At 43.0% G+C, this 27,804-nt stretch overlaps 2 protein-coding genes across 3 annotated transcripts in view; both read left to right on the forward strand.

Moving 5' to 3' along the window:
- Window positions 1-14,607, forward strand: part of LOC130385225 (zinc finger protein 431-like) — a 45,976-nt gene extending 31,369 nt beyond the window's left edge. The window contains exons 2-6 of one of the 2 annotated variants that reach the window (XM_056593632.1): window positions 339-622; window positions 804-867; window positions 2,785-3,062; window positions 3,242-3,308; window positions 7,865-14,607. In XM_056593632.1, the coding sequence (XP_056449607.1) occupies window positions 339-622; window positions 804-867; window positions 2,785-3,062; window positions 3,242-3,308; window positions 7,865-9,423 (2,252 nt within the window). In that variant the 3' untranslated portion in view covers window positions 9,424-14,607. The remainder of the gene's footprint in view (window positions 1-338; window positions 623-803; window positions 868-2,784; window positions 3,063-3,241; window positions 3,309-7,864) is intronic. The other variant, XM_056593633.1, reaches the window with a different exon arrangement.
- Window positions 14,608-16,358: 1,751 nt separating this feature from the next.
- Window positions 16,359-27,338, forward strand: LOC130385227 (zinc finger protein 37A-like). The gene is made up of 6 exons (XM_056593634.1): window positions 16,359-16,921; window positions 17,620-17,888; window positions 18,068-18,134; window positions 21,033-21,316; window positions 21,499-21,562; window positions 22,054-27,338. The coding sequence occupies exons 1-6, from the start codon at window positions 16,615-16,617 to the stop codon at window positions 22,938-22,940; spliced, it is 1,878 nt and encodes a 625-aa protein (XP_056449609.1). The 5' UTR covers window positions 16,359-16,614; the 3' UTR covers window positions 22,941-27,338.
- Window positions 27,339-27,804: the final 466 nt, after the last annotated feature.

Genomic DNA, 27,804 nt, shown 5'->3' on the forward strand with positions numbered 1-27,804 from the left:
AATGACACGTTGTCGCTTGTTTTTGTAAACTATAATAAGTGTGCCCGTCTTGTATGTCATGTTGTGCACATGTGATTTTGCACTGGTGTTCGATCAATGTCCTCAACCTGGTCACCCGCTTGGGCTTTGAGGGAGCTCCAGGGAAGAGTTGGTAGGAGGAGACATCCCTCTCAAACTCTGAATCTGTGTTTGCAGTACACAATTATACCCTCTGTGTCGATGTTACATGACGATATTTCTAAATAGTTTCGTTCAAGTGTACAAATGCACATTTTCTCCTTTTGTGCAAATAATGTATCGAAACAATTACTTTTTTATAATTTTTCCCCTCTCTGCAGAACACTGCGATGACTTTGGAGACCGCAGCACACAGCGCGGCGCCCCCTCAGATGGTCTGCATGTGGACGCCCCTGGCTCCTCCCACCTGTCCAGTCACAGCGAGGAGCTGAGGATCCTGAGCGTCCACGGAAAAGGGGAGGGCCCACTGGCGCTGCACAGCCATGACGACCTCTTCACTGCGTCCAAACAGGAGGCTCTGAGCTCGCTGTCCACGGAACACAGCGTGGTCAAGAGCCTGGAGCATGGCGAGCAGCTGGTCCCCCGCGAGGAGCTGACTGGGCAGGTTGGAAATCATCTTCTCATTCACCATCCAGAAGAGAGGCTTCCTCTGCTACAACTCCAGCACACACCCATAGAAAGCACCCACCTTTATGATTCAATGTGTCGTTAACGGGGATTGACAACTATTCTGTGCTATGAAAGATTATGTCTTGTGTGTGTTTCCTTCTTTCTGTGGAAAGCAGCAGACCCCAGACACCTTTTTAATCAAGGATGAAGAGGATATTGGTGGAGGCATGCCCGCTGTAGGTTAGTAATACACATTGCATATAGGGGGTTTATTTGTTCATCAACACGGCGGATGCGAGCGCAGAATGATCATAAGAATAAAATTTGTTTGACCGGTTGCCATGGTTATCTCTGTGTGGTTACTTCTACTAATCATGCTTGCACTTAAAGGTTGGGTATGGAATTCGCTTTTTTGGCCATTTTTGCAAAATTACTTGAAATCCTTATCATAACCCACTTACAGCCACTGTGTTAGAAGTACTGACATGAAAATTAAACAAGTCAACCATCTGTGGAACGGGCAGGGCTCGAAAAACTCCAGCCAATGATTTCCAGAGCCACCGAGTTGCATTGGACAGTAAATACGTCAATCAAACGGTCGCACTGCACTCCCCCCTCCCCGCGCGACCCCTTCGTGCACGTACTCAAAGCTCGTGACCCAGAGTAAGCTTCTGTTTGTTGTTATCATGCGGTAGCTACTGGAGCTAGCTAACTAGCTAATGACTCGCTCTCGCGCATCAGTGTTCACTCGTGCATGATTGCTCGTCCATGTACTTGGAATGGGTGGAGTCAGAGTCAGCGTTGAAGGAGAGGGGGTAGGACCATTTGAGTTGTTTATTTTCAAAATCTGCTGGCGTTTCGCAAATCCCATACCCAACCTTTAAATGCCTGGTCCTCTTTTGAAAGTGCATTATGACCAGAGCCCCGCTAAAACACAAGGACTACTTGTACAGTTTATAGTAGAATGATTTACATCTTCTTCATAGCAGACAGGTGTCAGGAATGCTCAGATCAGCTCTGATTCCCAATATAACTACAGTATTGGTAAAACAGGGGATAGAAAACAACAGATCGTCTGGGTTTTCTCTTTATGACCTCCCCACATCTTTAAAAGGGGGAGACGTATATGTTGATAAACATGTCGCCGTGCGGCCCAACTTTGGAAGAACAGCTTTCGTCCATAATGGACGTACTTGCGAAAGCTGCCGTATCTGAAATTAGCCAATTGTTCTCGGAAGGCTCGGCTACCCTTCGATTACAAATAACTCGGAGCCTGAAAGAAAACCAAGCGCTGAGGATGAGGATGACGGTGATGAGGAGTACGCTGTTTTCTTTGCGGATTCAAACGAGATCAAATGCATCCTGTGCAGCAAGTCGTTTTACCCTGGCTCGAGCCAACATTTGCAAACCACAGACTAAACCACAGGGAGATGGTGAGTTGTGTCCCGGGCCGTGATGGGTGGAAAACAAGACGGTTCAGGGGTCACTATTAGTTGTTTCATTTGAAGTAATTGGGAAAAGTTGATGATTCAAAATGAACAATGAATAATGACGTTAGTCCCATTTCCTGCTCTTTGAATGGTCTTGGATGTAAAGTATTCCTCAGTCATCCGGCCCGAAACACAAGGCGGTGGTTGGAAATTCCACTCATGTTACAGCACCCATGGATTCTAGGATGACTGCTAGTTTCTACCTGGTGCTCTTTTGAAAAGCATGAAGACCAGGGCCTTGATGAAACACGAGTCAAACTTGGAAGTTGCATTTCAAAGATGGAAACAGTCAAGAGCCGAAAATGGTTTCCAGACAGATGCCACATGAGCTGGTTCATAATCTCAAACATCGATTCATTCAAAACCTATAAATGTTAGCTGATCAGCTTACAGGGAATGACACGTTGTCGCTTGTTATTGCCGAAATAGATTAATTACGCTTGTCTTGCATGTCATGTTATGCTCGTATCATTTCGCGCTGGTGTTCGTTCAGTGTCCTCCACCTATTCAAGTGCTTGAGCTTTGAGTTGAGGGAATCTGTGTCTGCACTAGTACACATTTGGAACCCTCTATGTGTTACATCAATTTAAATAGTTTCTTTATTGACTCCTTTTCTGCAAATAATGTTTAGAAACAATCACTTTCTGTCATTTTTTCCCCTCTGCAGAAGACTGCGATGACTTTGGAGACCGCCGCACACAGCGCGACACCACCTCAGAGAGTCTTTACGCCCCTGGCTCCTCCCACATGTCCAGTCACAGCGAGCAGCTGAGGATCCTGAGCGTCCACGGAAAAGGGGAGGGCCCACTGGTGCTGGACGGCCATGACACACTCTTCACCGCGTCTGAACGGGACGCCAAGAACTCGCTGTCTGCAGACCACAGCGTGGTCAAGAGCCTGGAGCGCGGCGAGCAGCTGGTCCGCCGCGAGGAGCTGACTGGGCAGGTTGGAAATCATCTTCTCATTCACCATCCAGAAGAGAGGCTTCCTCTGCTACAACTCCACCACACACCCATAGAAAGCACACACCTTTATGATTCAATGTGTCGTTAGCGGGTATTGACAACTATTCTGTGCTAATGAAAGAATATGTCTTGTGTGTGTTTCCTTCTTTATGTGAAAAGCCACAGACCCCAGACACCATTTTAATCAAGGATGAAGAGGATATTGGTGGAGGCATGCCTGCTGTAGGTTAGTAATACATAATGCATATAAAGCAAGCAAATAAACGACCTGGATCAACTGAGAATGTACTCTGCTGCTAAAAAAACAAGGACTAATTATACAGGTTGTAGTAGAATTATTGACATGTTCTTCATGGCAGACAGGTGTCAGGAATGTTGAGATCAGCTCTGATTCCCAATAGGGGTGTACCGATACATGTTTTCGCATTGAACCGAATCACTACGGATGTCACGGTAGTGATTCGGTAGCATCTCCACCCTCTGGTGGAATTGCGCAATTTCTGTTTACTTTGCAGTTTCATAAATAATACATGCTGAATTTTCTGTTTTATAACTGAGTCTGGAGTCAGGAGGTTAAGTGTAGTACTTATTGTTTACTGTTTAAATCTTAGATTACACAGTTCAGGCTGTTGCAGCTAGCTCAGGGGAGAGACTGTATGACACTAGTGCCCCTTTCACACCGCCGCAAAATCGGGGCCGGTTCCGGGCCAGTTCGGAGCTAGGGCCAGGGCTTTGGTTTCACACCGCCAAAGAACCGGCTCCGGCCCCTAAAAACCGGTTCAACTCTGGCCCCACTTTAGAGCTGGGCTAGAACTAGAACCGCTTTTACGCCGGGGGCAGGGGGCGGAGTTATCCGTACCTTCATAAACAGGAAGACCAACGAAGGCATTTTTTAAAACACCGAAGTAAACAATGGACATGAATCCGTGTATGGTTCTTTTTTGTTTTTTTCTGATTTTGTTTTAAATCGGAATATTCAAAGAACGAACTATACACGGATTGAATCGAAGACGAAATTGTTGTTGTAGTGTTTGAAACTGGCGCGAGGGTTCTTCTGCGCGCCTAACCTGACGCTTGATCATTGTGTGGTGGTTCAACGCGTCAACGCGCCAACGCAGCTAGATGAGTCCATGTCCATGCAAGTGAACGGAGCGTTCCCTCTTCGTCATAACTATCAAACCAAACATCCTTCACATTCACCGAGCGAACATTATGAAAGTAAAATGCACATTTCTCGCTAAAAATGTTTCCATAAACGTATTTAATGGCGTAACTATGTTACTATTTCCACCCAGAATAAAGAAAGATGTCGGCCGTATGCTTCTGTACAAGCTCACTAGCGGAGACGTTTGCAGTGACGTCATGACGTTGCTCACGTCGGCTCCATGGCTGGCTCTGGCCGGTGTGAAACCAACCGGTTCTTAACTGGGGTAAGGCTGGAACCAGTTTGGAACTGGCCCTCGCACCAGCCCGGAACTGGCTCTCGGTTCTTTTTGGTGTGAAAGCGGTTTAGGTGGTACAACCTGAGACAATAAAAAATAGTTGCCTTCTGCATTATTGTTTTTTCTTTTCCCTTCATTGTACCGAACTCGTACCGAGACGTGATGTCTGCACCGAGGTATGAACCGATCCGTGACTTCATTGTGCCGTTACATCCCTAATAATATTATTCCCAATATAACTACAGTTTTGTTAAAACAGGTGATAGGAAAACAGATACCATGGGTTGTGTCTAGGGATGTAACGGTATGAAAATTTAACCTCACGGTTATTGTGGCCCAAATTATCCCGGTTTTCGGTATTATCGCGGTATTTTTAAATGCCCAAAGTATGCCCATACTTCAGACTTAGTCCTCTTAAGGTAGGGATGGGCAACGATCGTCGAATAGTCAGACTCACGTAGAATATCAATAATATAATATGATTATCGTTATTTATTACACGGCTCTTCTCAATGCTGTTGAACGCTCTGTTCACTTTCATGGGCCGTCACAACTTCTGCTGGTGAATAATTTTTTAATAATTCACCGTTGCTAAGCATATAATGACCGCTGTCAAGGAAGGTAAAAAAAAACGACTTCTCTGCTGATCAAAACTACGACTGCTGGTAACAAATAAATTGTGGAAAAAAAAAAATGAATTGTCTTTTCTTGACGTGTCTAGTTCACCGTCATGCCGGTTGTGTTCAATAAAATAAATAAATAAATAGCGATCTGTCTTCGGCGCATGTAGGCCTATCTGCCTAAGCCCACGTTGAAATAATTTTGATGTTGAATGTTGACGGGCAGTTGTTGAAATAAACGGATTGATTTCATACAAATCATAAAAGCCTCTCACTCTGTGTCATTGTGTGTATCCGAGTTGCGTGCGTGTGTGGGGGGGGGTCTTGATTTTCGAATATTGAATAGTAATTTTTAGGGGTGTGAATCTTTGGCTTCAGACGATTCGATTCCATTAACGATTCAGTAGTTGGCGATTCGATTCAAGGTAGGGATCGACCGGCACAGATTTTTTAGGGCCGATACGTTACCGATATTTTTTCATCAGCCTTAGCCGATACTCCGATACGCCGATACCGATATTTAGAGCCGATATTTAGAGCCGATACTGCTTTTGCTCCCTCAATCATAAAAATTACACTGATAACAAATGTTACAAGTCTCAATTTTAAAAAAGGAACATTTATTGAACTTCAATATAATAAACAATATTTAACAAATCGTAAAAACAGGTGAGGTAAAACAAGTAAGAAAAATTAGATGGGCAATATTTAACAAATATTAAAAACAGGTGAGGTAGAACAAGTAAAAAAAAAAATATATATATATATATATCGGCGAAAATCAGCCGCGTATCGGCCGATACGATACACGTAAAAAACGCGAATATCGGCCGACCGATATATCGGTCGATCCCTAATTCAAGGACAATTATATTTTTTTGGAACGATTCGATTCTGTAAACCACGATTCGATTCAGTAACTTTGAACCAAAATTCTATATCCGTGAAATAAACATGCAATAATGTGACACCCCTTGTCAATTTTACCATTATTCTTTGCGAAGCCAAAATGCTTCCACACTTTGGATTTCAAGTTTGCTGATGCATTAATAATCATTTAGGCCTAAAACGCCTGCTAAAAAGGTCTTTTATAACTAAGAACTTTTCTGCAAACCCCCTCTCAAAACCTGAGGGTTTTCAGAACAATATTCAAAATGTGTCAACGCCTACTAAAACCTTAATTTCTCAGGCTCTATAGCAGATAATAACATGAGGTAAAAGGCATTTGAGAGATTAATTCTTTGGCTTTCAACTTGACTTGCTTGGCCATAAACTTCAACTAAATATTTTTAGAAAAATCAATAAACATCAAAAACATCAGGATCATTTTGAAAATCAATATAGATCTGCTTGTATTTCATACTTTTGAGGTACCAAAGTGACAAATGATAGACACTGAAACACAGATATAGAACAAAACCAAAACAAACCAGAGGGTTACTTCTTCTTTACCTAATAATTTCATTTTAATTAATGTTCATTTTCTTTGTTGTATTATTTTGATGGATTAAAGCGTCTTGAGAAACCATATAATCATAACTTGGTGGTGAGTGCACAGATTAACAGAACAGTACAGTCTCAAGTCTAAACACAACTCATAATTTACTGTGCTGCGGTAATGCTTTCCAAAGCATTACCGATATATCATTTAGGATATCATTTAAATCTGGTCCTGTGTCATCCTGCATAATTTCAAATTCATCCGAATTAATTACTTCGTCAATATCACTTCCCTCACTTGAGTCAGCCATGACGGATCGCTCGCAGTGTTTACAATTTCGAACCAAAACATTCTCCGCTTGTATGCTTATTTCGACCAATCACAGAGCATTTTATTAGTCGGTCAAAAATACCTAATCATCTCTGTCACTCACCCCAAGAGTATTTCAGCCAATCACAGTGCATATTATTGGCCACGTGCCTCGGAAAAGACGACACCGCTCCAAATGACACAGGCGCGTTTGCCGGCATTAATGGTAAATACACATTGATGCATGATCCGGTCTTAAAGGTAAACACGCACACATGCGTGATCCGGTCTGAATGGGTTAACAATCTCGCTGCCGCTCTCTGCCATGTTTGAAATGCACCAGTAGAGGGTGAGGGAGAAAAAAAACTCTCGTGGGACTTCCTTGCAAGCTGACTAGCTGATGACAGAGTTACGGATTACCGAGCTGCACTTCACAAAATAAACGTGCAAACTAAGTCTTAAAACATTAATCATAATCGATTCATACGATTTAAAACATTTATATCGATTATTGGCGATTCATTCTATTTATTTATTTTAGCAGATCGATTTAGTTGAATCGGTAGGACTGAAAATCGATTCATCGATGCATCGCATGAATCGTTACACCCCTAGTAATTTTGCCAGAAATGCACATTCCTATTAGAAGGCTGATGGATGTCTTGAGCGCTGTCGTCTCCTCCTTCCGCCATGATTCCAACTTCAAGAAACTTAAAAACATTATGTGTAGCTCCCAAGTAGTACACACGAGACCAGAGGTCTTGGTTGGGAAAACAGGGTTTTATTTTCCAGGTCGAACCAACCCGTGAGAACTGGGTTTAAAGAGAAAAATAATTAAAATGAATAAATACAATTGCGAATATGCAAAATTAGATTTTTACAGCAGCACATCAGGTTTTACATTTACACCAAAAAACACTGCAAATAATGAATTAACACAATTACATTCTGTCATTCTTTCCCTCTGTAGAAGACTGCGATGACTTTGGAGACTGCAGCACACAACACGGCGCCACCTTGGATAATCTGCACTCCCCTGGCTCCTCCCACATGTCAAGTAACAACAGGGAGCTGCGGATTCTGAGCGTCTATGGAAATGGGGAGGGCCCACTGACGGGGGATGGCCATGACAACCTCTTCACCGCGTTCAAACCGGAGGCTCTGAGCTCGCTGCCCGCGGTACACAGTGTGGGAAAGAGCCTGGAGCGCGGCGAGCAGCTGGTCCACCGTGAAGAGCTGACTGGGCATCGGGGTGGCGGCAAGGACCGGCCCGCTGTGTTGTCTGGAGAGGGTTTACCCGACAATACCAATATGACCAACCACATGCGTACCCAAACCGGCGAGAAGCCGTACGGGTGTGATCAATGCATGAAGCGCTTCACACAGAGCTCTCACCTGAAGGTCCACATGAGGACTCACTCCGGGGAGAAGCCCTACAGGTGTGACCAATGCGTGAAGCGCTTCAGTACGAGCTCTCTCCTGAAGACCCACATGAGGACCCACTCCGGGGAGAAGCCCTACAGGTGTGACCAATGCGTGAAGTGCTTCAGTACGAGCTCTCACCTGAAGGTCCACATGAGGACTCACTCCGGGGAGAAGCCCTACAGGTGTGACCAATGCGTGAAGCGCTTCGGTCGTAGTTACATCCTGAAGGTCCACATGAGGATTCACTCCGGGGAGAAGCCCTACAGGTGTAACCAATGCGTGAAGCGCTTCATTTCGAGCTCTCTCCTGAAGATCCACATGAGGACTCACTCCGAGGAGAAGCCCTACAGGTGTGACCAATGCGTGAAGCGCTTCAGTACGAGCTCTCACCTGAAGGTCCACATGAGGACTCACTCCGGGGAGAAGCCCTACAGGTGTGACCAATGCGTGAAGGGCTTCATTTCGAGCTCTCTCCTGAAGAGACACATGAGGACTCACTCCGGGGAGAAGCCCTACAGATGTAACCATTGCGTGAAGTGCTTCATTTCGAGCTCTCTCCTGAAGATCCACATGAGGACTCACTCCGGGGAGAAGCCCTACAGGTGTAACCAATGCGTGAAGTGCTTCAGTCAGAGCACTCACCTGAAGATCCACATGAGGACTCACTCCGAGGAGAAGCCCTACAGGTGTGACCAATGCGTGAAGCGCTTCAGTACGAGCTCTCACCTGAAGGTCCACATGAGGACTCACTCCGGGGAGAAGCCCTACAGGTGTGACCAATGCGTGAAGGGCTTCATTTCGAGCTCTCTCCTGAAGAGACACGTGAGGACTCACTCCGGGGAGAAGCCCTACAGATGTAACCATTGCGTGAAGTGCTTCATTTCGAGCTCTCTCCTGAAGATCCACATGAGGACTCACTCCGGGGAGAAGCCCTACAGGTGTAACCAATGCGTGAAGTGCTTCAGTCAGAGCACTCACCTGAAGATCCACATGAGGACTCACTCCGGGGAGAAGCCCTACAGGTGTAACCAATGCGTGAAGTGCTTCAGTCAGAGCACTCACCTGAAGATCCACATGAAGACTCACTCCGGGGAGAAGCCCTGAAGGTGCAACGCCAGCCTCAGTGACCCTAGCAATTTGCGTTGGCACATGCTCAAGCACAGAGGCAATGGGGTGCTTTGACACGGGCAATGGGACCTTTTAATTCACACCTGTATCCTGTTTTTGTTTAAATTTGTCTGCTGTAGTTATTTTTTATTCATGATTATAGACGCTTTCCAACTTTTCGTTCTTTTAGTTTACTCTTTTATTGTTGTAAACAATTGATTTCTGTGTGAAGGTGAGCAACGTGGCAATTTTAGGATTGGCCAGAGGAGAGACCAAGTTAAATTGCAATACACTGTGGGTAAAGTGGACTTGGCTGCAAGACAATTAAAGGATTCTACAACAAAGAAGTCACTAGATTGGCCAAAGTATCAGAATTGGTGGCTACAGTTGCAATGCCAAGTATAACAACACCTTTCATTTAGACAGGACGGGAGGTATATCTAGGTTCAAGGAGAATGTATAGAAATCCCTTTCAATTGGCTACATACAATATACAATTGTATATTATAATTAGGTCATGCATGCAACGCTCAATTTAGCTGCCAGCAGAAACGGTTGCATAATTTTGGATATTATCAGAATAATTTTAAGTTTCATAAAATAATATTTTTAAAGGTCCCATAGCATGCTACTTTATGGATGCTTTAATGTAGATATTAGTGGACCCCAAACGCGGTATTTGAAGCCGTTTTTGAAATTCAGCCGTGGTGCAGAATTACTGCCACTACGAGCCAGTCGCACATTGAGCTTTCCCCAACGCACCATTTCGGAGTCTGTAGCTTTAATGCAAATGAGGAGAGAGGTGGTTCAAGGTGGAGGGTGGGGGTGTGGCCCTGAGCAGCTTGCTGCCACGGTTCCATGCGCTCCGATTACAGTGGATGTATCGCAATGGCGAGGCGCACATAGCCTTTGGCAGTGTTCTGTAAATATTCTAGAACACTCCGGGTGCTCCGGGGGGAGTCCTGGAGCTCTACATCTAAATAATATATTATACATGGATATCTATCAAATAATATATATTATTACGACCAAAAGCTGGGCCTCCAGAAGATATTATGAATCACAAACGACTACGTTGGGTTCTCTGACCCTCTGGTTCTTCCACGTCCACATCAATCTGAAATAGACTGAACCACGACATGGAGAAGAAAGGGTTTGTTGAGCGCGGTTGTCTCACGCTGGAGCCTCGCTGCCGAGGGACCACCTTCTCGGCAGTGGTCAGCGCTTAGGCACCACTGCCTCCTGCAGCGGGCAGCGCCGACACGGTGGTCCCTCGGCAGCGGGAAGAGGGGCTCAAGCAGGGGATATTTGCGGGCAACAATCCCTTTCTCCTCCATGTCGTGGTTCATGTACGCCCACTACAAGTCTCGTTGTGGAAATACCAGAAACGAGAGTCTGACGTGTTATGTGCCATAACAGGGTTCCCGCGGATCCTTAAAAAGTCTTAAGTCTTAAATTCATAAATCAAAAAATAAGGCCTTAAATAGCATTAAAAAGTCTTAAATCCATCTTTCAAAAGTCTTAAAAATGTTTACACATTGTAAGTAGGATTTTATGATTGTAATTAGTCTCAAATCTAAGAAAGAATGCTTAACATTTTTTATATATATAAATTAGGGCTGTAACGATACGCGTATCGAAACCAAAATCGCGACACTCAAAGCCAAGGGAAAGTGAAGGGAAAAGAAAAAACCATAATGCAGAAGGCAATTCTTTTTTATTGTCTCAGGTTGTACCACCTAGTGTCATACAGTCTCTCCCCTGAGCTAGCTGCAACAGCCTGAACTGTGTAATCGAAGATTTAAACAGTAAACAATAGGGCTGTAACGATACGAGTATCGAAATCGCGACACTCAAAGCCAAGAACCTGTTTCGCGGTTTGAGAAGGCAGAAGCGCGATACGCCCTTTCTAACTCTCCGGTCAAATTGTCCGATTGAAATTTGCTAATAATTTGTCTAAATAATAGTCTGCTCACAGCGCCCCTTCTTATCGATGCCGTAAGTTTGCGCCGAGATGCCCAGTGATGACCGCTCTCCGTGGCTACGGAGGATTTAATTTCTCCACAGCCGTCGAAGTCCTCATATGCGATATGAACGACATTTATCCAGAGTGGGCCTGTGTGATCCCTGTCTCTATTGTTTTGTATGATTTGACCGGCAGTTTGTCTGCTTATAGGTCGGAATGAAGCGGCCACCGATTATTGACAGGATGGGTACTTTATTCTACCGGACTCGTTCACTTCTTCACGACACACACGCTACCGCTCGCTCTCCTCGCTCGTCCACTCACTCGCTGACGTCACTCACACACACACATACGCACACTACCATTCTCGTGCACACACATACGCTACTCGTAACACTATGCCTCGTTATTGCGATGTTCATGTTAGATGTTCATGTTTTTTCCCATCGATTGAAAGTTAGGCTATTAAACATTTTTCATTCTATACGGCCTGATTAGGTCATTATTTAAGCTTCATAGCCTAATAAGAAGCGCCAATAGGATATTTGACTAAACCTCCAAACTAGTTGAGGGTTTTTGCTCCAACTACAATCTTTGGTTATTTATTTATTAATTTAGCTATACTTTAATAGTATTCTTTCTGTTCAAATCTGTTCAGTGTTCCAAATTATTTGTTATTAAATGTGGCATCAAGTTAATTGTTATACAAGTGTTGTTGAAATAAAATGCTTTTTAAATTTTAAAAAATCGTGGGATGTATCGAACCGTGGGTCAAAAATCGTGATACAAACCGAATCGTGAGTTGGTGTATCGTTACAGCCCAAATATAAATGAATAGCAGTATTGTTGCGCAATCACGAGAGCGGAACCAACAAAACATTTGTTTTGCGGCCGTGACTCAGATGCACGTCGTTCAGGTGTGCAAGAGGTCATTTTTGTTTCTGTCCAAAAAGCCTACTGATAGTGGAAATATGTTCAAATACATTTTTCCACTAGTGTTTATTGTGTCGTTGGTCTTAAATTTCCTTTCAAGTGGCATTAAAAAAGTCTTAAAAAGTCTTAAATTTAACTTTCATTAAGCTGTAGGAACCAACACCAACAGCAGACCGGTTATCCAAATAACAAAGAAGTGTACCATACTTTCGTTACAGTATGTGTAATCACACACACACACACACACACACGGCACTCTCACGGGCGTATCTCATTGGCGGGCTAAATTTTCTGGGCTGGCGAGGCAGAGAAAGGAGAGGTTGCATCTCCCCTTATGACGACACACCGGGGAAATTCCAAAACGGCACGTCTGACCTTCGTTTTTTCAATGGCGGAGCAGAATGCCTAGTGGTCGTTTTACACCCAACAAAATTTCTAGCTACTGGGGGAGCATAGGTAGGCTAGGGGATCTCATATTAATGTTAGAAAACCTCAAAGTGAAATTTTCATGACATGGGATCTTTAATAAGAATGACACCACATTTAAATATATCATATATTTATCTGCATTTCTTTTATTTTGCAATATGTTTACAAGCGGACCCGTTTATGCAATGTATAGCGGAACTCGATCCAATTGAAAGCCAATCAAATGTATTCAAACTTTGTCGCATTGTCTATTAGTTTGACTCTTCCATTTATTTGTTTCCAACTTTTTTTTTTAAATGGTGTGCAGGTTTACATTGTTTACTCCATTTAGACCAAGGATGGGCAACTGGCGGCATCGGGCATGCGGCCCGCGGGCATCCTCACTCAGTCAGGCCCGCACATAATTAAAAAAAAAAAAGATTATTATTATTTATTTTTTTATAATTGATCGAGTTACAGAAAACTCGGTCAAGAAAGATGAGAAGAATTCATAGAATTCAAAGGCAAACCCATGCGTCTAGTTTGCTTAGAAAGGATATCAGTCATTAAAGATGTCCACATAAGTCGCCACTACAACTACTACAACTGCAATGAATATCATGCTTGTTGGGTTTGAGTTCATTGAGTTGTTGCACTTAATGTTGGGCCACTGTTTTTCAGCTTTGTGACATCATTGAATGATGATATATGTGAGCCCTTTGCACTGATAACAATACTAACCATTCATGTGGCTGTTTGAGCATGCAAAACATGAAATGAATTGTTGGTTAAATTAACATACCGTACATAGGTTATGATTCTGGAAGATTTTTTAGGTAGTGGCCATCCCCAAAATGCACCAGAATGCAGGAAATCATATCTACCAAATTCGAAATTGTGTAGCTTCTCTCAGCTCACGTTTAGTTGAGTGTGCAGTCATGTGGCCCTCTGATGGTTATGATGAAAAATGTGGCCCTCTTTATCATGAAAGTTGCCCATCCCTGCCCAAACCCATAGGGTTAGGGCGTGACTGGGCTCTGGTTTTCCCTTACGTTAGAGCCCATGGGACCTATAAAATCGAAAAATATGAATGGGTTTCAATGGAGAGAAAGTAATTATATTCTGGTCCTAGTCTTTATATGCTCCGGATTACACATATGTTGTTCGTGGATTTAAACGATAATTTTTCAGCCAAAGAAAACTAAATATTTTCGTGAAGAATTTTGATAATGTTAGGTTTTTTCCAAGGGGAGGATGAAAACAGCAGAAGAGGTGAAAACCATTATAAATTGGGGCATGTGGAGAGTTTTCAGTAATAACGATGGGGAGATTGTCGGTCTTGTCCACGCCAGCGTGACGTGACGGCACATACAAGACATAGTCTTTCTCCGTTTTTTTTCTCTACAGCCTTTAACTGAACAATTACACAATAAACAATCAAACTCTTGACATGAAAAATTAAAGTTTAAATCCACAAACATCATATGTGTAATCCGGGGCATATAAAGACTGGGATCAGAGGATAATTACTTTCTCTCAATTTAAACCCATTCATATTTTTCGACTCTACTGGAAAGGGCGTGACTTCGCCACTCTATAGGTCCATGACGTCCAGACTTTTCCCGGGAAGAAGATTCCTGTATTAAGAAATCAAAACAATGTAATGAATTTGGAGGGATGAATAGTTTGATTCAACAGTATTTAAGTGATAAGTATAACGGGTCAATTCAAATTTTTACAGACGGGTCAAAAGATCCAGACACAGGTAGGACAGGGGCAGCAGTACACATACCACAGTTTAATGTATCAATTATCAAAAGAACGTCAGATCATTTAGCAGTATTCACAGTGGAGCTGTTAGCCATTTTATTGGCTCTCTGGTGGAAGAGGGAAGGTCAAGTAGATGCATCATTTGCTCAGACTCAATGGCAGCTCTAATCAGCATTTCAAATGGCAAATCTACCTGTAGGCCTGATCTAGTTTATGAGGTTCTTCAGAGTTTGATTAAAATAGAAAGAATGCAAATAACGGTGGGCTTTTTATGGGTCCCATCCTGCAGTAGAAGGCAATGAGGTTGTCGACATGTTGGCAAAAAAGGCACTGAAACAGGATATACAGCCGGGTGTTCCATTAAGTAAATCTGAAGTTAAAACAATAATTAAATCAGAAATCAACAAGGTGTGGCAAGAACAATGGGATAGGGAAAATAAGGGTCGGTTCCTGCATAGAATCCAGAGGCAGGTGGTAACAAGGAGACAGGGCTGCTGGAACAGAAGATGTGAGGTTATCATCACAAGACGACGCATAGGGCACACATGTCTTAACCACAGTATGAACATCATAGGCAGAGCCGGACAGTAACGGAGTACATTTACTTGAGTACAGTACTTAAGTACAATTTTGAGGGATCTGTACTTTACTCGAGTATCATTTTTTGGGAGTACTCATGACTTTACTCAAGTACATTTGAGAGGCAAATATTGTACTCTTTACTCCGTTACATTTCTATCCATAACCGTGAGTACCCGTTACTCCTTCTGAAAAATAAAAAATAAAAGGAGAAAAGAAAAATCACGGAAACCCTCAATTTGTTGTTTCCCTCTCAAACGTTATTCCCTCCCAAACTGATTAGGACAGCCTTCAGCCTATCAGCAATCACCTTTGCTTTCCGCCAAAGCCAACTCCATGGTCAGAATTAGATGAGAGATGATTGTTGATTTGATTGATAAAAAAACGGAGAAACTCACACATACATAGAATTGTTAGCTGAATTTTCTTTTCTGATATTGCATATTTATGTAAGCTGAGCAATTTTTTTTATGTTCTTGAGTATACTGTTATACTTTATACAACGGGGGACCTAAATCCAGCGATCTGATTGGTTCCCAACTGTTGTATAATGAGTATATACATAACTGCTATGACGCCCCTGCGCGTGGACAACGCCCCTTAACAGTGGTATAATGAGCACATACCACAGCCTGGCGTGATCTATTGCCAGCTTAAGTATACTATTGTGCTATTGCCATGGTATAAAGATGAAAATTACTTGATTTTACTTTCAATTCCTTTTACATTCTCCAAGGTGTTAACATTTTTCATAACTCCATGTAGGACGTTTCTATACATAAATGTAAGCACTGTGGCAGTAGTAATGCAATATTTAGAAAACATACTCTTGTACTCTTGATACTCAAGTACTTTTAAAAACAAGTACTTCAGTACTTTTACTTAAGTAGACATCTGACTGTAATACTTTTACTTGTACTTGAGTAAAATTTAGCAAGGGGTATCTGTACTTTTACTCAAGTAAGGAAGCTGTTCCGCCTCTCATAGGCAAACATGAAACAGGGGTCTGCCCAAAATGTAATGGAAGAGAAACAGTGGAGCATGTTTTACTACAATGCGAAGCGTACAATTTGGAGAGAAGGGAGCTGTTGAAAAATGTTAAAGCTTTGGGTCAAACAAGCTTGACCTTAGGGGGTTTACTCTCCTTTTCCTCACTATGTATTGAGTTATCTAAAAGCAACAGGTTTATTTGACATATTATAATTTAATCTGTTGTTTTCTATCTATATGATTTTGTTTATTTACTTTTGTTCTTTTGCATAGTTTATAACGTATAACCTCCATCGAAGCTCTAAAACAAACAATAGGTGGCGGTAATGCACCATATTGGTTTGCCAACTGCCAAATAAACTCAAAAGAAGAAGAAGAAGAAGAAGATTCCTGCGCCCGGGAGTTTGCAAACCATTTCAGGTTTTGTTGATAGCTAATGCAAGTGGTAATAAGCCTTAATCTTTCAAACCTAGTCCTTCTCGACCTCTCGTATCTTGTTACAGTATTCAATTTTTTTTTTGTTATCCACAATAGGGTAAAATATGTTGATAAACATGTCACCGTGCGGCCCAACTTTGGAAGAACAGCTTTCGTCCATAATGGACGTACTTGCGAAAGCTGCCGTATCAGAAATTAGCCAACTGTTCTCGGAAGGCTCGGCTACCCTTCGATTACAAATAACTCAGAGCCTGAAAGAAAACCAATCGCTGAGGAAGAGGATGAAGGTGATGAGGAGTACGCTGTTTTCTTTGCGGATTCAAACGAGATCAAATGCATCGTGTGCGGCAAGTCGTTTTACCCTGGCTCGAGACAACCTCTGCAAACCACAGACTAAACCACAGGGCGATGGTGAGTTGTGTCCCGGGCCGTGATGGGTGGAAAACAAGACGGTTCAGGGGTCACTATTAGTTGTTACATTTGAAGTAATTGGGAAAAGTTGATGATTCAAAATGAACAATGTATAATGACGTTAGTCCCATTTCCTGCTCTTTGAATGGTCTTGGATGTAATGTATTCCTCAGTCATCCGGCCCGAAACACAAGGCGGTTGGAAATTCCACTCATGTTACAGCACACATGGATTCTAGGCTGACTGCTAGTTTCTACCTGGAGCTCTTTTGAAAAGCATGAAGACCAGGCCTTGATGAAACACGAGTCAAACTTGGTTGTTGCATTTCAAAGATGGAAACAGTCAAGAGCCGAGAATGGTTTCCAGACAGATGCCACATCGATTCATTCAAAACCTATAAATGTTAGCTGATCAGTTTACAGGGAATGACACGTTGTCGCTTGTTATTGCCAAAATAGATTAATTACGCTTGTCTTGAATGTCATGTTATGCTCGTATCATTTTGCGCTGGTGTTCGTTCAGTGTCCTCCACCTGGTCAACCGCTTGAGCTTTGAGTTGAGGTAATCTGTGTCTGCACTAGTACACATTTTGAACCCTCTATGTGTTACATACATTTAAATAGTTTCTTTATTGTCTCCTTTTCTGCAAATAATGTTTCGAAACAATCACTTTCTGTCATTTTTCCCCCTCTCTTCAGAACACTGCGATGTCTTTGGAGACCGCAGCACACAGCGCGGCGCCACCTCAGAGAGTCTTTACGCCCCTGGCTCCTCCCACATGTTCAGTCACAGCGAGGAGCTGAGTGTCCACGGAAAAGGGGAGGGCCCACTGGCGCTGGTCGGCCATGACACACTCTTCACCGCGTCCAAACGGGAGGCCCTGAACTCGCTGTCTGCAGACCACAGTGTGGTCAAGAGCCTGGAGCGCGGCGAGCAGCTGGTCCGCCGCGAGGAGCTGACTGGGCAGGTTGGAAATCATCTTCTCATTCACCATCCAAAAGAGAGGCTTCCTCTGCTACAACTCCAACACACACCCATAGAAAGCCCACACCTTTATGATTCAATGTGTCGTTAGCGGGGATTGACAACTATTCTGTGCTAATGAAAGAATATGTCTTGTGTGTGTTTCCTTCTTTATGTGAAAAGCAACAGACCCCAGACACCATTTTAATCAAGGATGAAGAAGATATTGGTGGAGGCATGCCTGCTGTAGGTTAGTAATACATATTGCATATAAAGCAAGCAAGAAAACGACCTGGATCAACTGAGAATGTACTCTGCTGCTAAAAAAACAAGGACTAATTATACAGGTTATAGTAGAATTATTGACATCTTCTTCATGGCAGGTGTCAGGAATGTTGAGATCAGCTCTGATTCCCAATAGGGGTGTACCGATACATGTTTTCGTATTGAACCGAATCACTACGGATGTCACGGTAGCATTTCCACCCTCTGGTGGAAATGCGCAATTTCTGTTTACTTTGCAGTTTCATAAATAAGACATTCAGAATTTTCGGCGGCGGCGGCGCACTCACTGACGTCTGCGACGCGGCGACGCGGCCGTCAGTGAGTGTGCATGTAACTCCGCGTTTACATGCGGCACATCTGATTTGGATAGATGTGGAAGAACAGCTCAATCGGAATAGAAAAGTATATATATGCGCCTCAATCGGTTCGGAATAGAAAAAAAAATTAATCAAAAAAAAAAAAAAAAAAAGACAGAATCAATTCGTGGCGCTAGATGTTGATTCTGTGGCGCCGCGCCACACAATGGTCTATGTATTGGAAAACCTGGACTATAGTTATTTATTACACGGCTCTTCTCAATGCTGTTGAACGCTCTGTTCACTTGCATGGGCCGTCACAACTTCTGGTGGTGAATAATTTTTTAATAATTCACCGTTGCTAAGCATATAATGACCGCTGTCAAGGAAGGTAAAAAAAACGACTTCTCTGCTGATCTAAACTACGACTGCTGGTAACAAATAAATTGTAGGAAAAAAAAAAGTTCACCGTCATGCTGGCTGTGTTCAGTAAAATAAATAAATAAATAAATAGCAATCTGTTTTCGGCGCATGTAGGCCTATCTGCCTAAGCCCACGTTGAAATAATTTTGATGTTGAATGTTGACGGGCAGTTGTTGAAATAAACAGATTGATTTCATACAAATCATAAAAGCCTCTCTCTGTCATTGTGTGTGTGTGTATCCGAGTTGCGGGCGTGTGTGTGGGGGGGGTCTTGATTTTCGAATATTGAATAGTAATTCTGCCAGAAATGCAAATTCCTATTAGAAGGCTGATGGATGTCTTGAGCGCTGTCGTCTCCTCCTTCCGCCATGATTCCAACTTCAAGAAACTTAAAAACATTATGTGTAGCTCCCAAGTAGGGCTGGGCGATTTGGCCTAAAAATAAAATCTCGATTTTTTTCTAACTAATGGACGATTTTCGATTTAAACCTCGATTTTTTTTTTCTGTTTTTCTCTAAACAAATTCCATTGAAACCCATGTACGTGTGCTTATGGGGTGTCGCACTTCACTCACCAACGCAGGGGTCTACAACCCGCTGATTTTAGAGTATAACGATTATCAACAATCATGGAAAGCTGAGTAGGTTTATCAGTTGTAATAACAGTATGAACAAATAGAACACAAAAATGACAAGTTGTCCTTTGTATATCTATAGTAGCAATAGCAAATAGCAAATGCAATAGCAAATGCTAAACAAGGACAAAATCTACTCAGAATAATTGAATGAACTGTTTACATCCATGGCTAACCAGTGCATGAGAAGGAGATGACAGGAGACTAATGTTTCACTCTTTCAATTGCTCTAATTTGAGCTCTTACTGTTGTTATCTAACATACCAGTAATTTAATTGTGTAAAAGTGTGAAATTACTGCACCTTAAAAATGACCATGAATTAGCTATACTCTCATTTGCATAGTGATTAACATTATGAATTTCAATTGTGTATACCAACTGTATGTTGGCTGACATTTACCTATAACTTTTTTTCCCTCCACTCTAACCAAGGATGCCTGTTTTTAAATTCCCTAGCCTGACACCCAGTCTGAAAGGCTGGCCAGGGGTTCTCATCTAAAAGTAACAAGGAGATATAAAGTGGGATTAAAACATTGTCTTATGTTGACTACTTATTATGTGGTTTACACATTAATATGGGAGGACTGGGCACGCACACGCACGCACGCACGCACGCACACACACGCGAGAAGGAGGGGCTCGGCCCGCCAACTAACGTGCAGAGATGCAGGGGCAGCTTCGCGCTTCGTAACAGAGACAGGGCAGAGCGCGAGCGCGCAGCGGGAATTTTATGAATGGTGAATGTAGGAGATAACTTCCCCTGCTTAAAGTATTTTATTGCAGTTATACCCAACCGATATTTCCGAAAAATAAACACAGAAGTGAAAGATCTGTCACAAGACGTTTGATACGTATCCGTGCACATTTTTAAGTGGGTATACGCAAATCCTGGTGCGTTCCTAGTGGGTATACGGCGTATACCTGCGTATCACGTAGACTACACCACTGCTTGTAACTAAGAGAACACACATGTGAGTTGTTGATCACAAATTATTTGTATACATAACGTCATCTTTGCAAAAGTGTTTCAATCGACCCGGCTCTCCCCCAAGTCTGTCGGGGGCGAGGTGAATGTGATTTCAGTAGGCTGAGTTTTGCGCGCGTTCTGGAAAGTGAGAGAGGAGGCTACTACGGAGTCTATTCAGCAAAACAAATCGGAAGAGTCTAGAACTGTTTTTAAATCGCGATTTTTCGGTTCAGCCATTTCACAAACCGTAGGAAAGAAAAAATGCAAATTAATCGATTAAACCGAAAAAATCGCCCAGCCCTACTCCCAAGTAGTGCACACGAGGCCAGAGGTCTTTGTTCGAAAACAGGGTTTTATTTTCCAGGTCGAACCAACCCGTGAGAATTGGGTTTATAGAGAAAAATAATTAAAATGAATAAATACAATTGACAATATGCAAATGTAGGTTTTTACAACAACACATCAGGTGTTACATTTACACCAAAAAACACTGCAAATAATGAATTAACACAATTACATTCTGTCATTCTTTCCCTCTGTAGAATACTGCGATGACTTTGGAGACTGCAGCACACAACACGGCGCCACCTTGGATCATCTGCATGTGGACGCCCCTGGCTCCTCCCACATGTCAAGTCACAACAGGGAGCTGCGGATCCTGAGCGTCTATGGAAATGGGGAGGGCCCACTGACGGGGGATGGCCATGACAACCTCTTCACCGCGTTCAAACCGGAGGCTCTGAGCTCGCTGCCCGCGGTACACAGTGTGGGAAAGAGCCTGGAGCGCGGCGAGCAGCTGGTCCACCGTGAGGAGCTTACTGGGCAGGTTGGAAATCATCTTCTCATTCACCATCCAGAAGAGAGGCTTCCTCTGCTACAACTCCAACACACACCCATAGAAAGCACACACCTTTATGATGCAATGTGTCGTTAGCGGGGATTGACAACTATTTTGTGCTAATGAAAGATTATGTCTTGTGTGTGTTTCCTACTTTCTGTGGAAAGCAGCAGACCCCAGACACCATTTTAACCAAGGATGAAGAGGATATTGGTGGAGGCATGCCCGCTGTAGGTTAGTAATACACATTGCATTTAGGGGTTTTATTTGTTCATCAACACGGCGGATGCGAGCGCAGAATGATCATAAAAATATAATTTGTTTTGACCGGTTGCCATGGTTATCTCTGTGTGCTTACTTCTACTAATTATGCTTTCACTTAAAAGCCTGGTCCTCTTTTGAAAGTGCATCATGACCAGAGCCCCGCTAAAACACAAGGACTACTTGTGCAGTTTATAGTAGAATGATTTACATCTTCTTCATAGCAGACCGGTGTCAGGAATGCTCAGATCAGCTCTGATTCCCAATATAACTACAGTATTGGTAAAACAGGGGATGGAGAACAACAGATCGTCTGGGGTTTGTCTTCATGACCTCCCCACATCTTTAAAAGGGGGAGACGTAGCGGTGCTACGTTTCAAATGGATACATACTGTATCCCTTTGTGCAAATTATTAATTTAGTACAATTAGTACAATTACTTCCTGCCTTTATTCCCACTGCAGAAGACTGCGATGACTTTGGAGACCGCAGCACACAGCGCGGCGCCCCCTCAGATGGTCTGCATGTGGACGCCCCTGGCTCCTCCCACCTGTCCCGTAACAGCGAGGAGCTGCGGATCCTGAGTGTCCATGGAAAAGGGGAGTACCCACTGGCGGTGGACGGCCATGACAACCTCTTCAAACTGGAGACTCTGAGCTCGCTGTCTGCGGAACACAGCGGGGCAAAGAGCCTGGAGCGCGGCGAGCAGCTGGTCCACCGTGAGGAGCTGACTGGGCATCGGGGCCGCGGCAAGGACCGGCCCGCTGTGTTGTCTGGCGAGTGTTTTCCCGACAAAACCAATATGGTCATCCACAGGCGTACCCACACCGGCGAGAAGCCGTACGGGTGCGACCAGTGCACGGAGCGCTTCAAACTGAAAGACAGCCTGAGGAGCCACATGAGGAGGACTCACTCCGGGGAGAAGTCCTACAGGTGTGATCAATGCGTGAAGTCCTACTATAGGAGCTCTCACCTGAATAGGCACATGACGACTCACTCCAGGGAGAAGCCCTACAGGTGCAACCAATGCATGAAGCGCTTCATTTCGAGCTCTAACCTGAAGATCCACATGAGAACTCACTCCGGGGAGAAGCCCTACAGGTGTAACCAATGCGTGAGGCGCTTCAGTACGAGTTCCAACCTGAAGATCCACATGAGAACTCACTCCGGGGAGAAGCCCTACAGGTGTAACCAATGCGTGAGGAGCTTCAGTACGAGTTCCAACCTGACGGTCCACATGAGGACTCACTCCGGGGAGAAGCCCTACAAGTGTAACCAATGCGTGAAGCGCTTCAGTCGGAGCTCCGCCCTGAATAGACACATGAGGACTCACTCCGGGGAGAAGCCCTGAAGGTGCAACACCAGCCTCAGTGACCCTAGCAATTTGCGTTGGCACATGCTCAAGCACCGAGGCAATGGGGTGCTTTGACACGGGCAATGGGACCTTTTAATTCACACCTCTATCCTGTTTTTGTTTAAATTTGTCTGCTGTAGTTATTTTTTATTCATGATTATAGACTCTTTCCAACTTTTCGTTCGTTTCGTTTACTCTTTTATTGTTGTAAATAATTGATTTCTGCGTGAAGGTGAGGGGTATTGACCAACGTGGAGATTTTAGGATTGGCCAGAGGAGCGACCAAGTTGAATTGCAATACACTGTGGGTGAAGTGGACTTGGCTGCAAGACAATTGAAGGAATCTACAACAAAAAAGTCACTAGATTGGCCAAAGTATCAGACTTGGTGGCTACAGTTGCAATGCAAACTATAACAACACCTTTCATTTAGAGAGGACAGGAGGTATATCTAGGTCCAAAGAGAATGTATAGATATCCCTTTCAATTGGCTATATACAATATACAATTGTAAATTATAATTAGGACATGCATGCAACGCTCAATGTAGCTGCCAGCAGAAACGGTTGCATGATTTTGGATATTATCAGAATAATTTTAAGTTTCATAAAATAATATTTTTAAAGGTCCCATAGCATGCTACTTTATGGATGCTTTAATATAGATATTAGTGCAGTATTTGAAGCCGTTTTCGAAATGTAGCCGTGGTGCAGAATTAGGCTACTGCCACTACGAGCCAGTCGCACATTGAGCTTTCCCCAAACGCACCATTTCGGTGTCTGTAGCTTTAATGCAAATGAGGAGGAAGGTGGAGGGTGGGGGTGTGGCCCTGAGCAGCTTGCTGCCACGGTTCCATGCGCTCCGATTACAGTGGATGTATCGCAATGGCGAGGCGCACTTAGCCTTTGGCAGTGTTCTGTAAATATTCTAGAACACTCCGGGTGCTCCGGGGGGAGTCCTGGAGCTCTACATCTAAATAATATATTATACATGGATATCTATCAAATAATATATATTATTACGACCAAAAGCTGGGCCTCCAGAAGATATTATGAATCACAAACGACTACGTTGGGTTCTCTGACCCTCTGGTTCTTCCACGTCCACATCAATCTGAAGTAGACTGAACCACGACATGGAGAAGAAAGGGTTTGTTGAGCGCGGTTGTCTCCCGCTGGAGCCTCTCTGCCGAGGGACCACCTTCTCGGCAGTGGTCAGCGCTTAGGCACCACTGCCTCCTGCAGCGGGCAGCGCCGACACGGTGGTCCCTCGGCAGCGGGAAGAGGGGCTCAAGCAGGGGATATTTGCGGGCAACAATCCCTTTCTCCTCCATGTCGTGGTTCATGTACTTCAGGGAGTCAAAGCCAAAGTTCCTTTCCCCCAATTCCTTCTCAAACATGTCTGAGATAACGCCCACTACAAGTCTCGTTGTGGAAATACCAGAAACGAGAGTCCGACGTGTTATATGCCATAACAGGGTTCCCGCGGATCCTTAAAGTCTTAAAAAGTCTTAAATTCATAAATCGAAAAAATAAGGCCTGGTCTTAAATCCATCTTTCAAAAGTCTTAAAAATGTTTACACATGGTAAGTAGGATTTTATGATTGTAATTAGTCTCAAGAAGAAAGAAAGAATAGTTACAAAAATGTATATATATAAATTAGGGCTGTAACCGAAACCGAAATCGCGACACTCAAAGCCAAGGGAAAGTGAAGGGAAAAGAAAAAAACAATAATGCAGAAGGCAATTCTTTTTTATTGTCTCAGGTTGTACCAATAGTGTCATACAGTCTCTCCCCTGAGCTAGCTGCAACAGCTTGAACTGTGTCATCGAAGATTTAAACAGTGAACAATAGGGCTGTAAAGATATGAGTATCATAATCGCGACACTCAAAGCCAAGAACCTGTCTCACGGTTTGAGAAGGCCGAAGCGCGATACGCCCTTTCTAACTCTCCGGTCAAATTGTCCGATTTAAATTTGCTAATAATTTGTCTAAATAATAGTCTGCTGACACCGCCCCCTCTTATCGATGCCATAAGTTTGCGACGAGATGCCCAGTGATGACCGCTCTCCGTGGCTACGGAGGATTTCATTTCTCCACAGCGAAGTCCTCATATGCGATATGAACTACATTTATCCAGAGTGGGCCAAGCGCGAAAAAAATTGCCTGCCCCTGTCTCTATTGTTTTGTGTGATTTGACCGGCAGTTGGTCTGCTTGTCGGAATGAAGCGGCCACCGATTATTGACAGGATGGGTACTTTATTCTACCAGACTCGTTCGCTTCTTCACTAGACAGTAGACACACACGCTACCCCTCGCTCTCCTAGCTCGTCTACTCATTCGCTGACGTCACTCACACACACACATACGCACACTACCATTCTCGCGCACACACATACGCTACTCGTAACACTATGCCTCGTTATTGCGACGTTCATGTTTTTTCCCATCTATTGAAAGTTAGGCTATTAAACATTTTTCATTCTATACGGCCTGATTATGTCATTATTTAAGCTTCATAGCCTAAAGCGCCAATAGGATATTTGACTAAACCTCCAAACTAGTTGAGGGTTTTTGCTCCAACTACAATCTTTGGTTATTTATTTATTAATTTAGCTAGACTTTAATAGTATTCTTTCTGTTCAAATCTGTTCAGTGTTACAAATTATTTGTTATTAAATGTGACATCAAGTTAATTGTTATATAAGTGTTGTTGAAATAAAATGCTTTTTAAATTTAAAAAAATCGTCGGATGTATCGAACCGTGGGTCAAAAATCGTGATACAAACCGATTCGTGAGTTGGTGTATCGTTACAGCCCAAATATAAATGAATAGCAGTATTGTTGCGCAATCACGAGAGCGGAACCAACAAAACATTTGTTTTGCGGCCGTGACTCAGATGCACGTCGTTCAGGTGCGCAAGAGGTCATTTTTGTTTCTGTCCAAAAAGCCTACTGATAGTGGAAATATGTTCAAATACATTTTTCCACTAGTGTTTACTGTGTCGTTGGTCTTAAATTTCCTTTCAAGTGGCATTAAAAAAGTCTTAAAAAGTCTTAAATTTAACTTTCATTAAGCTGTAGGAACCAACACCAACAGCAGACCGGTTATCCAAATAACAAAGAAGTGTACCATACTTTCGTTACAGTATGTGTAATCACACACACACACACACACACACGGCACTCTCACGGGCGTATCTCATCGGCGGGCTAAATTTTCTGGGCTGGCGAGGCAGAGAAAGGAGAGGTTGCATCTCCCCTTATGACACACCGGGAAAATTCCAAAACGGCACGTCTGACCTTCGTTTTTTCAATGGCGGAGCAGAATGCCTAGTGGTCGTTCTACACCCAACAAAATTTCTAGCTACTGGGGGAGCATAGGTAGGCTAGGGGATCTCATATTAATGTTAGAAAACCTCAAAGTGAAATTTTCATGACATGGGATCTTTAATAAGAATGACACCACATTTAAATATATCATATATTTATCTGCATTTCTTTTATTTTGCAATATGTTTACAAGCGGACCCGTTTATGCAATGTATAGCGGAACTCGATCCAATTGAAAGCCAATCAAATGTATTCAAACTTTGTCGCATTGTCTATTAGTTTAACTCTTCCATTTATTTGTTTCCAACTTTTTTTTTTAAATGGTGTGCAGGTTTACATTGTTTACTCCATTTAGACCAGGGATGGGCAACTGGCGGCATCGGGCATGCGGCCCGCGGGCATCCTCACTCAGTCAGGCCCGCACATAATTAAAAAAAAAAAAGATTATTATTATTATTATTTTTTTTTTTTATAATTGATCGAGTTACAGAAAACTCGGTCAAGAAAGATGAGAAGAATTCATAGAATTCAAAGGCAAACCCATGCGTCTAGTTTGCTTAGAAAGGATATCAGTCATTAAAGATATCCACATAAGTCGCCACTACAACTACTACAACTGCAATGAATATCATGCTTGTTGGGTTTGAGTTCATTGAGTTGTTGCACTTAATGTTGGGCCACTGTTTTTCAGCTTTGTGACATCATTGAATGATGATATATGTGAGCCCTTTGCACTGATAACAATACTAACCATTCATGTGGCTGTTTGAGCATGCAAAACATGAAATGAATTGTTGGTTAAATTAACATACCGTACATAGGTTATGATTCTGGAAGATTTTTTAGGTAGTGGCCATCCCCAAAATGCACCAGAATGCAGGAAATCATGTCTACCAAATTCGAAATTGTGTAGCTTCTCTCAGCTCACGTTTAGTTGAGTGTGCAGTCATGTGGCCCTCTGATGGTTATGATGAAAAATGTGGCCCTCTTTATCATGAAAGTTGCCCATCCCTGCCCTAACCCAAAGGGTTAGGGCGTGACTGGGCTCTGGTTTTCCCTTACGTTAGAGCCCATGGGACCTATAAAATCGAAAAATATGAATGGGTTTCAATGGAGAGAAAGTAATTATATTCTGGTCCCAGTCTTTATATGCTCCGGATTACACATATGTTGTTCGTGGATTTAAACGATAATTTTTCAGCCAAAGAAAACTAAACATTTTCGTGAAGAATTTTGATAATGTTAGGTTTTTTCCAAGGGGAGGATGAAAACATCAGAAGAGGTGAAAACCATTATAAATTGGGGCATGTGGAGAGTTTTCAGTAATGCCGATGGGGAGATTGTCGGTCTTGTCCACGCCAGCGTGACGTGACGGCACATACAAGACATAGTCTTTCTCCGTTTTTTTTCTCTACAGCCTTTAACTGAACAATTACACAATAAACAATCAAACTCTTGACATGAAATATTAAAGTTTAAATCCACAAACATCATATGTGTAATCCGGGGCATATAAAGACTGGGATCAG

This window comes from Gadus chalcogrammus, chromosome 7 (assembly GCF_026213295.1).
Source record: "Gadus chalcogrammus isolate NIFS_2021 chromosome 7, NIFS_Gcha_1.0, whole genome shotgun sequence".
In the NCBI taxonomy this organism is placed as follows: Eukaryota; Metazoa; Chordata; class Actinopteri; order Gadiformes; family Gadidae; genus Gadus; species Gadus chalcogrammus.

Coding starts and splice junctions, on each gene's coding strand:
- LOC130385227 (XM_056593634.1), top strand. CDS start 16,615: ATGTTGATAAACATGTCACCGTGCGGCCCAACTTTGGAAGAACAGCTT. Junction 18,135..21,032: donor TGGAGGCATGCCTGCTGTAG/GTTAGTAATACA, acceptor TTCCCTCTGTAG/AATACTGCGATGACTTTGGA. Junction 21,563..22,053: donor TGGAGGCATGCCCGCTGTAG/GTTAGTAATACA, acceptor TTCCCACTGCAG/AAGACTGCGATGACTTTGGA.